The following is a 12236-nucleotide window of genomic DNA, read 5'->3' as shown; positions in this document are numbered from 1 at the left end:
CGCCAACCTCATAAACCTAAACATATTAGACCATAACCTCATAAGCATAACTCACATTAGGGGCATAAACCACAGTAGAGGACAACCTCACAAGCATAAACCACAGTAGAGGAAAACCTAACAAGCATAAACCACAGTATGCAAATAACCTTATTCGTAAACCACATTTAGAGGAATAAATCATGGTGCATATAACACAGTACATGAATCACATTTCCTAGCACCACATATATCACATTAGGGCCTGGCGCCCTATTAACCTCACAGTCCCCCTGGCCAACTGGCCTTCTCAGAGGGCTCAAATGCCCTATATCCATAATGTCAGGGCTGCCAATGCAGTAGAGACCAAAAGTGCACAATTGCGCTGGGGCAGACAAATGTAACTCACTCCTATCTCATACAACAATGCCCCTGACTCACCCTGCCCCTCCTGGAGCCACACACACCTCTCAGACCCTGTCACTCAAAAGCCAGACATGCAATTCACATCAGGTAGGCAGACACATAGCACACAGAAATGCAACTTCTAAAAGTGGCATTTCGCAAATGGTCATAATAAATCTGCGCACACCATTGCACAGCATTTATTATTACAATTCGATACATACTAAACTCTACCATGCTGCTCCTCCCATATCAGTAATTACTACTGACACGGTGATCAGGGAATCTCCAATGCAATCCTAAGGGAGGGCAGGCCAACCTTACCACATGTAACAGAGAGAGTGCATGCACTTTACACTGAACCACATTGCTAAACTGCCCAGAGGCCTAAAACAACCAACACCAGATCAGAGAAACTTTAAGGAGGATCCTGCCAAAACGGCCAAGTCCAACAAAAAGCAAGAACATTTTTAAAATAACCAGTTCTAGGCTGATCCTAAGAAGAAAGGGTTCTTTGATCTCAAGATAGGGAGGTTTGTACCCCAGTGTAGTGAATGCTACAAGTGAGGGCACTCCTAGGGCAACTCCAAATGTCCCGTGAGGGCACATCCCCCCACTGGTGGGCAGACACCTGGGTTGGCGAGCATAGTGATCGGGGAAGAGGTACTCCCAGTTAGCTTTCGGGGACAGTCAGATGTGACACTAGTTTCCCTGGGAGATAAAGAGATGGTGTCTAAAGCCCACATGCTGGCTAAACATTCAAGTATTGGCAGTATGTCATTATTGAAGGGCAATGGGTGGAGGCTAAGCAAGACACAGAAGCTAGCATGACTACTGTCAATGTGCCAGCTGGTGTCTGAATAGCAGGTCTTACTCAACACATCCCACCAAGTTGCAGTCAATGGCAACCAAGGGAGCCATCTACTGCTGGCTCCAGTTCACTTTGAGTGGGGAGGGGGTGAGGGTGTCTCAAGTTCTCTGAAAGTTGCTGTGAGCACTGCCATAGCTGATGATTGTTTGCTAGGAAACGACCTGGGCACGGTGACTGGAGGGAGGAGGAGCTCACGTCACACTTGGAGATGATGGGATTGCCTGAGTGGGTTTGTATGACCACTCGCCTTTGACTCCCCTCGTGGGAAGCCATGGACCTTCTGGAGCCTGGACCTATGGTTCAGACACCTTCCAAAGAGTGGGGCAGGGTGTGGGAAACCATCCCCTGATGTTTCCATGGTTGAGGTTGATGGGGTCCCTGACTAGGAGGCACACGAGCCAACCAGGGAGGACAGGTCAGCTAACCTACCTGAGGTTGCTAGCTGGCAAGTTGAGGATTGGCCCATCAGGGAGGAGTTCTGCAGAGCGCAAAAGGAGTGTCCCACTCTTGAGGGCTTGCGGCGACTGTCCTCAGCCCATGCAGCAGGTGAAGCCTCTGGGGATAACCTAATCTACTGTTACAAGACCTTTCTTCTGGGTTTGGCTCATGATATCCCCCTGGCAGGACATCTAGGGCAAGACAAGATCTTCATCAGACTTTTTTACCAAGTTTACAGGCCCAGAATGAAAACAGCCTCAGATGCCTTCGGCAGGTCCTGTCCTACCAGCCAGACCAGTGGGAAATCATGGAAAAAGCTAAAAGCTCCACTAATCATATTGCAAGTCATTGGCACCCCCTCTGAAATGGTGGGCATCAACATCATTGGACCCTTGGACCCCAGGACAGCCTTAGGCAACAGGTTAGTCCTGGTCTTGGTGGACCATGCCACCGGCTACCCAGAGGCCATCCCTCTGAGGTCAGTGACTGCACCTTTGGTGGCTAGAGATCTGATGCCGATCTTTACCCGTGTTGGGTTCCCCAAGGAGGTGATGTATGACAGATGGTTCAGTGGAGGGTGTCAACCTCTCTTCCACCCTGACCCCAGAACAGCACAGTGACTGTTACCAGTTGCTGGGACAGTTTGACTCATTGTTCTCACTCACTCCTGGACCAAAGCATCTGCGCGTCCATGATATTGACACTGGAGACAGTCCACCTGTAAAGAACACAAATAACTGGTTGTCAGACAGGGTGGAGGACAGCATCAAGGAGAAGTCTCCAAAATGTTGGCATTAGGTGTGATTGAGCTGTTTAATAGTCCTTAGTCCAGCCCTGTTGAGCTGGTACCAAAGGCATCCCCACCAAGAGCCAAACCAGAACTCCATTTCTAGGTGGATTACCAAGGACTCAATTCGGTCACCAGGACTGATGCAAACCCAGCTGATGAGTTCATCAACAAGCTTGGCGCTGCCAAATTTCTCAGTACCTTTGATTTAACATCAGAGTAGTGGCAGATCACTCCGACTGAGGGGGCCAAAGAAGGGCAGAATTTTCAACCCCAGAGGTTCACTTCTATTTTAAGGTGCTGCTGTTTGGCTTGACAAATGTCCCTGCTACTTTGCCAAGGTTGGTTAACAGGATGCAAGGACTGGTTTTGTGCCACCCACTTAGACAACTTCTCCGTCAACAGTGCCAGCTGGGAGAAACACCTGCATCATCTCCATGAGGTCCTTCAGTCCCTGAAGCAGTCAGGGCTGACCATCAAGGCCAATAAGTGCCAGAGTGAGCAGGGTTCTGGGGTATACCTTTTTCACCTGGTAGGTGGTGGCAAGATGCAGCCCCTCCAGGTCAAGATTCAAACTATCCTGGCCTGGCAACCACCTAAAACTCAGAAATAAGTGTGAGCCTTACTAGGCCTCACCGGATACCACAGAAGATTTGTTAGATTTGTTAGTGGTTATGGCACAAATGTTGCCCCTTAAACTGAGCTGACTGTCCAGATCACAAACCTGGGCTTTTTCTTGGAAGAGGCTTGTCAGAAAGCCTTTGACACCCTCAAGGAAGCCATGTGTATAGCACCTGTACTCAAGGCACCTGATTTATCTGAACAATCCATCATACAAATGGGCGCTTCAGAGCATGGCATATATGCAGTCTTAGCACAGCTAAATGAGGAGGGCCTAGACCAACCAGTTACCTTCATTACTAGGAGGCTACTTACATGGGAACAAAGGTGGAATCCCATTGAAAGAGAAACTTTTGCTGTCGTCTGGACCCTGAAGAAGTTGAGACCATAGCTGTTTCGGACTGACTTACTGGTTCAAACAGACCACAGTGTCCTCAGATGGCACATGCAGATGAGGGGTGAATATCCCAAACTGGTGAGGTGGTCCATGTCCCTACAGGGAATGGACTTTACCATGGAAACCAATTACCACCGCTATCCAGTGCTAAATTGCGTTTGTCTCTCCCATAAACATGGTACTATTGGCTCATCCCCATTTTGCATATATAATTTTCTTAAAAGTCCCTAGTAGAGTGCACTATAATGTGCACAGGGCCTGTCTATTAAATGCTACTAGTGGGCCTGCAGCACTTATTGTGCCACCCACTCAATTATCCCTCTAATCAGGGCTCACGCCTACCAATGCAGAGCCTCTGGGTGCAGTTTACTCTGCCATTTTGACCAGACAAGATACGCCTCTTGCCAGGCCCCAAACTTCCCCTTTTATAGTTATAAACTATAAACCCTAAGGTAGGTTCTAGACAACTCAGAATGCAGGGGGCAATGTATTTAGGAGCTAGCGCACATGCTTTTAAGGTTTACATGTATTGGTGGTGAAAAACTCTCAAATTCGTTTTTCCACTACTTGGTGCCTGCTGCCTGAAACACTTTGCCACTGGATTCAAGCAAGCCTGGCTGAAGACGGCTGAAATGCCAGAAACCGGTCCTAGGAAGCTTGTTTTCGGTCCAGGGAAGCCATGGCTTGGCAGTTCGGGCTGGACTGTTCCCATGAGGCACAGGGTCAGACTGATTTGCATATGGCCATGTCTGAACTGGGGTGGCAGAGTGGGCTAAAGACCGGTGATGGATCAAATCCAGATCTGTTGACTGGGTGTGAGTGTTTGATTGGTTCTGATGCTCCGTCCATCACCACCCCCTTTTGTACCGCTTTGTTCGCCATAAGTTGGCAGGGTATGCTCAGACGTGAGTCCCTTGCTCACTTTGCCATTGGATTCAAGCAAGCCTGGCTGAAGACGGCTGAAATGCCAGAAACCGGTCCTAGGAAGCTTGTTTTTGATCCAGGGAAGGCATGGCTTGGCAGTTCGGGCTGGACTGTTCCCATGAGGCACAGGGTCAGACTGATTTGCATATGGCCATGTCTGAACTGGGGTGGCAGAGTGGGCTAAAGAACGGTGATGGATCAAACCCAGATCTGTTGACTGGGTGTGAGTGTTTGATTGCTTCTGATGCTCCGTCCATCACCACCCCCTTTTGTACAGCTTTGTTCGCCATAAGTTGGCAGGGTATGCTCAGACGTGAGTCCCTTGCTCACTTTGCCACTGGATTCAAGCAAGCCTGGCTGTAGACGGCTGAAATGCCAGAAACCGGTCCTAGGAAGCTTGTTTTCGGTCAAGGGAAGGCATGGCTTGGCAGTTCGGGCTGGACTGTTCCCATGAGGCACAGAGTCAGACTGATTTGCATATGGCCATGTCTGAACTGGGGTGGCAGAGTGGGCTAAAGCACGGTGATGGATCAAACCCAGATCTGTTGACTGGGTGTGAGTGTTTGATTGGTTGTGATGCTCCGTCCATCACCACCCCCTTTTGTACCGCTTTGCTCGCCATAAGTTGGCAGGGTATGCTCAGACATGAGTCCCTTGCTCACTTTGCCGCTGGATTCAAGCAAGCCTGGCTGAAGACGGCTGAAATGCCAGAAACCGGTCCTAGGAAGCTTGTTTTCGGTCCAGGGAAGGCATGGCTTGGCAGTTCGGGCTGGACTGTTCCCATGAGGCACAGGGTCAGACTGATTTGCATATGGCCATGTCTGAACTGGGGTGGCAGAGTGGGCTAAAGAACGGTGATGGATCAAACCCAGATCTGTTGACTGGGTGTGAGTGTTTGATTGGTTCTGATGCTCCGTCCATCACCACCCCCTTTTGTACCGCTTTGTTCGCCATAAGTTGGCAGGGTATTCTCAGACGTGAGTCCCTTGCTCACTTTGCTACTGGATTCAAGCAAGCCTGGCTGAAGACGGCTGAAATGCCAGAAACCGGTCCCAGGAAGCTTGTTTTCGGTCCAGGGAAGGCATGGCTTGGCAGTTCGGGCTGGACTGTTCCCATGAGGCACAGGGTCAGACTGATTTGCATATGGCCATGTCTGAACTGGGTGGCAAAGTGGGCTAAAGAACGGTGATGGATCAAACCCAGATCTGTTGACTGGGTGTGAGTGTTTGATTGGTTCTGATGCTCCGTCCATCACCACCCCCTTTTGTACCGCTTTGTTCGCCATAAGTTGGCAGGGTATGCTCAGACGTGAGTCCCTTGCTCACTTTGCCACTGGATTCAAGCAAGCCTGGCTGAAGACAGCTGAAATGCCAGAAACCGGTCCTAGGAAGCTTGTTTTCGGTCCAGGGAGGCATGGCTTGGCAGTTCGGGCTGGACTGTTACCATGAGGCACAGGGTCAGACTGATTTGCATATGGCCATGTCTGAACTGGGGTGGCAGAGTGGGATAAAGAACGGTGATGGATCAAACCCAGATCTGTTGACTGGGTGTGAGTGTTTGATTGGTTCTGATGCTCCGTCCATCACCACCCCCTTTTGTACCGCTTTGTTCGCCATAAGTTGGCAGGGTATGCTCAGACGTGAGTCCCTTGCTCACTTTGCCACTGGATTCAAGCAAGCCTGGCTGAAGACGGTTGAAATGCCAGAAACCGGTCCTAGGAAGCTTGTTTTCGGTCCAGGGAAGGCATGGCTTGGCTGTTCGGGCTGGACTGTTCCCATGAGGCACAGGGTCAGACTGATTTGCATATGGCCATGTCTGAACTGGGGTGGCAGAGTGGGCTAAAGAACGGTGATGGATCAAACCCAGATCTGTTGACTGGGTGTGAGTGTTTGATTGGTTCTGATGCTCCGTCCATCACCACCCCCTTTTGTACCGCCTTGACTCTGAAACACATCTGGGGAGGGTGACAACTAGGCTTTGTGTATCCCCCCCAGTCATCCACATACAATGGGAGCTTAAGTGTCTCTTGATAGGCCATCTTGACAGGATGGGAGGAAGGAGCTGGATCCAGCCCCACTTACACCTAAAAAGGCTGTTTCCTGTCCCCACAGAAAGGGCTACATACTCCCTGAAGTGAGTCTGGCACCAGGGCAGGAAGGGAGGACCTCTGTGCACTTCAAAAACTTGTCTTTGAAGTCTCCTCCACTTCAAAGGCACAACTTAAGTACCGGACCTCTGACACAACCATGTCTGTACACTTTTGGACCTTTGAAGACTCTGCCAGGAAGAAGGACTGCTGTGCTGCTGAAGGACTGCCACTCTGCTGGTCTGCTGCTCTGCTGTTCCCCTGCCTTGGTGAGAAGGACTGGACCTGCTTCACTTGAACCTAGAGTGACTTCAAGGGCTAGCTGGCTGGCCACCTGGCCAGACTCTTGATCTGAAGTCTCAGTGCCATAAAAGACCTCCAAACTACCTAATTCTGCACCTGGACTCTGCCATCTTGGAGTCTGCTCCGCCAAGTGGTGCCACTCCTGTCTTGGACCCTTGGAAGTGGACCTGAGGTGCTTGCTGCAACACAATCAATGCATCCTCTGTCGAACTGGTGCATCACCACCATTTCATGGATCAGAACAAGCACATTGCCTCTGTTGCATGGATCATGACCGGTGCATCTCTCATGTTCGCGTGGACCAGCACTGGTTCATAGCCTCTTCTGCGTGGTTTGGCCCCTATGAATCCCCTTTGGAGCCACCACTCTGCGGCGCTCTTCCTGACACAAGGTCTGTCAATGACATCCTCCACATCGCAGCTCTTCGGTCATCGGAGCCGACAAATCCCCTCAGCTGTGCACATCAGGACTGGCGAACCGCCACCACTGGATTGATTGACACAGATGCATTGCTTCAGCTGCACCCCACATCTCTGACGTTGTCTCAGCCAAGATGAAGGTACTTTTGTTCAGCGTTCCTCACTGGGTCCCTGTTTTTGGCCCTAACTCCATCGAGGTCAGTCTGAACTGTTGACTTTGTCCCGGACCGGAGCAACCAGATATCCAAAATAAGCGCTTATTGCTTCTAAGCACCTTTTTGACAGTTTATTCTTTAAAAAATCATATTTCAAGTACTACTTATTGGATTTTTGTAATTTTATCTTATTTTCTTTACTAAATTAAGTTCTATTTTTCTAATCTGGTGTGGAATCTCTTTTTATGTGGTGTTGTCACTGTTTTACTGTTTGGGGTGCTTAACACATTGCTACGAAGTTAAGTATGACTGCTGTGTGCCAAGCTATAAGAGGGTGAGCACAGGTTAATTTAGGGTTTGCCTGTTTCTTACCCTGACTACGATTGTGTTTGCTGCTTGAATATGGCTCATACCCCATCAACCTATAACCCAATTTCTAACAATGTGGGTCAGCAAAGTTTTACTATGTGTAACTCCACATATATGTACATTGACAATATATATCTATATATTTTTGTCCTCGATATTTTTGTCCCAATATCTCGACAACAATATTTTCTCATCTTCAATATTCTGTCAACTTTCAAGAGGGACACGGCTGTTTGCATGACCTTAATGCAAGTAGCTCCATGCACCCCTCCAAAGGTTGTCACTCTGGGTTTAGGCCCAGCTCTTCAATGCTATAGTCTGGCACTGCTGCTTATTTACCTGGCTCAATGAACCTAGGGAAATGCCATTGCCAGACACCAATTGCTTGAGGATTCCATTTTCAATGAGCAAGTGGGACAGTGGCATTATATGCTTCAGGACGTTGAGAGTGGTTGATTGCCTGCTGCCATCCCCAGTTTGCTATACCCTCTGCAGATAGTAGCAGGATGGAACTTTATTTCAGGTAGGGCAGGCATAGAGGCACCATGCACCTTTAACTTGGGTTGAATTAGTGTCTATTCCATGATGAGATGAGACCTCTAATTTCAGGCATACACTCATGCATCACTGCATCAAATCATGAACCCACTCACTGGAAATGAGGTCTTACATCTGTATCTCTAACACTAGATCAAATAATTAATCTCATTGCCACATTTGTTTGCCCTTTCGGAGAGTGTCAAGCCACTCTTTCTATCAGACTACCTTATTCGCAGCATGTAGTCCAGGTTAATATAAGAAAAAGAAACTGAAAAACATCTCACTACATCTCGCACTGATATGCTCTTCATGTAAAAAATATGGTCTAGAACAGAGTCCCACAGATAATAGCAAATGGAATATTGTCTTTCTGGTTTGACATATTTTCTATAAATTTTGTGAGCTTTAAAAGTTGTCTTGCAAAACCAACATATATATTTTAAAAAATATATACTATGTATAGTATGTATTTTGCTAATTGCTACTCGTCCTAACCCGGACTTTGGCATTCTAATTTTTTAATCAAACAAATAAAAACCTTGAATGTTTGTGAGGACATTCGCTAAATAACTGTGGTATTGGTGAAAGCCTTCATTGCATTTTTGCTCAGAAACAATTAACAAAGAGTAGTGGATTTTCTACATCCTACAACAGGCCAACAATATAGTATTCTGTGTGGAGCCATTGAGTGTTGAAATACAAATGATGCATGTCCACATCTACATCATCTTCTGAGTTCTACTGCTCACAGAAGGCTTTAAAGGTAACGGTTGATAAACACATTGTAATTTTGGAAACATTAATTGGCCAGTTGGTGGGCTTGACCAACCCTTGTAGCACTGGAACACATTGAATTCATTGTGCAAATTTGTTTTTCAATAGAGTCCTACTAAATTGCTTTCTCATGGCTACTTTCACGTCTTTATTCCTTAGACAGTAAATAATCGGATTTAGAAGAGGAGTAACTACTGTATTGAAGACACCAATGAATTTGTTGATTTCAATAGAGTATCCCTGTGATGGCTTTACATATATGAAGATCACAGTTCCATACAAAATCACTACTACTGTAAAGTGGGAAGCACAGGTGGAGAAGGCCTTCTTTTTTCCCTTCTGGGAAGGGGTCTTTAGAATAGTGGAGACAATGAAGACGTAGGAAACTATGGTTGCTAGGAAGGAAGGCAGGATGGCGCAGCAACAAAAGATGAAAACTGCATACGCCATTGTGTGGGGATCAATGCACGAGAGTTTTAGTAATGGTGCTAAATCACAGAAAAAATGATCAACTATGTATGGACCACAAAAGGAGAGTTTAGATAAAAAAATCACCACTAAAAGCATAGATAGGAATGCAACCAACCAGGAGGCAGACGTAACCCGGAGGCAAATCTTCTCATTCATGATGGTGGTGTAACGCAGTGGGTTGCAAATGGCAAAGTAACGGTCAACAGCCATCACACCCAGAAGAAAGAACTCAGTGGTACCCAAACTAACATAGAAGTATTGCTGAGTGAGGCAGCCAGCCAAAGAGATGCTATTCTTTTGGAGAAGGGTGGATAACATCTTTGGTACAATGGTTGATGAGTAAAAGATGTCAATGATGGACAGGTGAGAGAGCAGAAAATACATTGGAGTTTGAAGACATTGTTCTAACTTTACAAGAGTGATTATGGTGATGTTGGCTGTCAGAGTGAGAATGTAAATAGACAGGACTAAGAAGAAGAAGAATATTTGAAGATCCGCACCAATCGGGAATCCCAACAGCAGGATATTGATCACATTTGTTTGGTTGTCCATCTTTTTCCCTTTTTAGCTTTGCACCAAAACTTCAGTGTGTCATTATTGAAACTTTTCACAGGGAAACGGGAATCTGTACAGAAACATATTGGGTCATCTGGTGTGATGTATATCTTTTATTTCAACAGTTTAGCATAAATTAGCAAACATAATCATTAACTAGAACATAAAATGTTGGTATAGCTAATCAGACTTCAAAGAGCATTAAAAGTGCCAGGACAATCAGTTTTAATAACAGGCATGTCTAATTACCACATTCATTAAATTGCCACTAGCATTTTGAATTGTGCACACAATTGAGGGATAGATAATGCACATTTAAAATGCATCCTTAGATAAGGTTTAATTTTTTTCAGTTGGCCCTCAACAACGTTCTGCACCGACAACTGAGATTATTTCTGTACTTTACTTTTTTCCCTGAAATCGGGGCGTTTTAGTCACTTGTTTTATTGTTTTGATATTTTGTAATGCATTTTCCAAGTACACAAGAGCACAATGGTAGCATGCCTGAAAGAAGTAGAGAACAAAAGCCAAAAGCTGTCCATGGTTTGGCTAGTTGGAGAATGGCAACAACTACTGTTTATGTGACTTGAATAGCTCTTGAGATTTTCCAGCTATGTCCTTACTGTACTTACATAGTCTTCTTTTACTAGGCCATAGCTGAGTATCCTATTCCTCTGGAGTGATATGGCTCGGCCTTGAGCTATTTACTAAAGCTGTCATTTCTAGTTCTCATCCAAGTGGGAGCTTCAGCCTTATTCTCTGCACTAAACAGTGTCTTACCTGTTTGGCTTTCTGCAACAATCAACATTTGTGTCCTTCACCTCATCCCCTTGGAAGGACATGATACATTTTCTTAGACAAAGAACATAGGCAATATATATTCTCAAGTATTTTCTCACACAGCTTTCACACTTGCCCAGGAGTATGTGTCCCATCCAAATGGTCCATCTTCATTTGATGTATACTCCCATTCATTTTTGTCTCACTGCACTACTTTTTCTTAACCCCCTCTCCTAGCCACTCGCTGCCACACGGCACTGCCCCATTTCCTCTGCCCTGCGTGCTCGGCTGGCTTGCACAGTACAAGAATGTACAGATTGGACGGGTGAATATATACAGGTCGCTTGCTGTACCCTGTTGGCCTCTGAACACTGGGCAATATTTGGGCGTTCTAAAAGCCCCAGGTAAAGCTGTGCTTAGGGGAGCCCATTTTTGTCATGTTTGTGACGCCTGTATTCACTCTCCTGCACGAACATTAATGGCCAAAGTTACCTTTACATTTTTATTGTTGCCTGAAAATCTCTAGACACTCAAGGAACTCTGCACTGGGTTCTTTTTAATTCCCTGTTATTTCTCACCACGCCTCCTTCCGCACCCCCAAGGTCAGCGTCAGGTGCTGCGGCACCGGGCGCACCGCCCTGGAGCCTGCCCTGTATGCTGCAAACTCGACGACTGCATGCACCAGGCTGCCAAAGATGATTACAGTGTAAAAACAGAATTTCTTTTACCTTCAATGTCTTGTTTGGTGGCCTGTGATACTAATGTACATACTAGTAGAGTGAACTGTTAAATAGTTTTTGTACCCTTACTTATTTTGCCCACAATTTGGATGGTTACCCCAACTGCCTTTTTAATTTTAGCGCATACAATCTTTAATCACCATTTTGTTTCTACCCAAAGAGTGGTCCAAATTGTGGGTAGCTAAAACTTCCATTATGCAAATGCTCCACTACCTTCACAGAACACAATTTAATCAATTTAGTGGGTTTGGCTTCTGGATAGTAAATATGTGTGGCCACCCAACATCCCTGCAAACATTGGTAAACATCACACGTACACAGACATCCTTACCCTCAAATCAATGCCACATAAATCCGCTACACACAACACTTTTTAATATCTCATAATAACATGCCACACAATTCAACTACACACACTTCTGCACCACATCAATCCGCTCTTGCCATACAATTACAAACCAATAACATAATCTACACATAATTCCACTCCAAACCATATAATTACACTCCACCCAACACAATTCAACTCCATATAATTTCACTGCACATAATTACACTCCAACTTACATTTCACACAACATATTTACACTGCACATATATCCACTCAGTTCCAAAACACAAA

At 46.1% G+C, this 12236-nt stretch overlaps 1 protein-coding gene across 1 annotated transcript; it reads right to left on the bottom strand.

Annotated features, from left to right (window-relative positions):
• Positions 1-9149: 9149 nt before the first annotated feature.
• LOC146866772 (olfactory receptor 6M1-like) lies at positions 9150-10091 on the bottom strand. Its single transcript, XM_085617456.1, has one exon. It carries the CDS (start codon positions 10089-10091, stop codon positions 9150-9152), a length of 942 nt encoding a protein of 313 aa, XP_085473582.1.
• Between the last annotated feature and the right edge of the window lie 2145 nt (positions 10092-12236).

The sequence above is a fragment of the Triturus cristatus genome, chromosome 1_2 (assembly GCF_964204655.1).
Source record: "Triturus cristatus chromosome 1_2, aTriCri1.1, whole genome shotgun sequence".
Lineage (NCBI taxonomy): Eukaryota > Metazoa > Chordata > Amphibia > Caudata > Salamandridae > Triturus > Triturus cristatus.
This window is presented reverse-complemented; position numbering and strand designations above follow the sequence as displayed.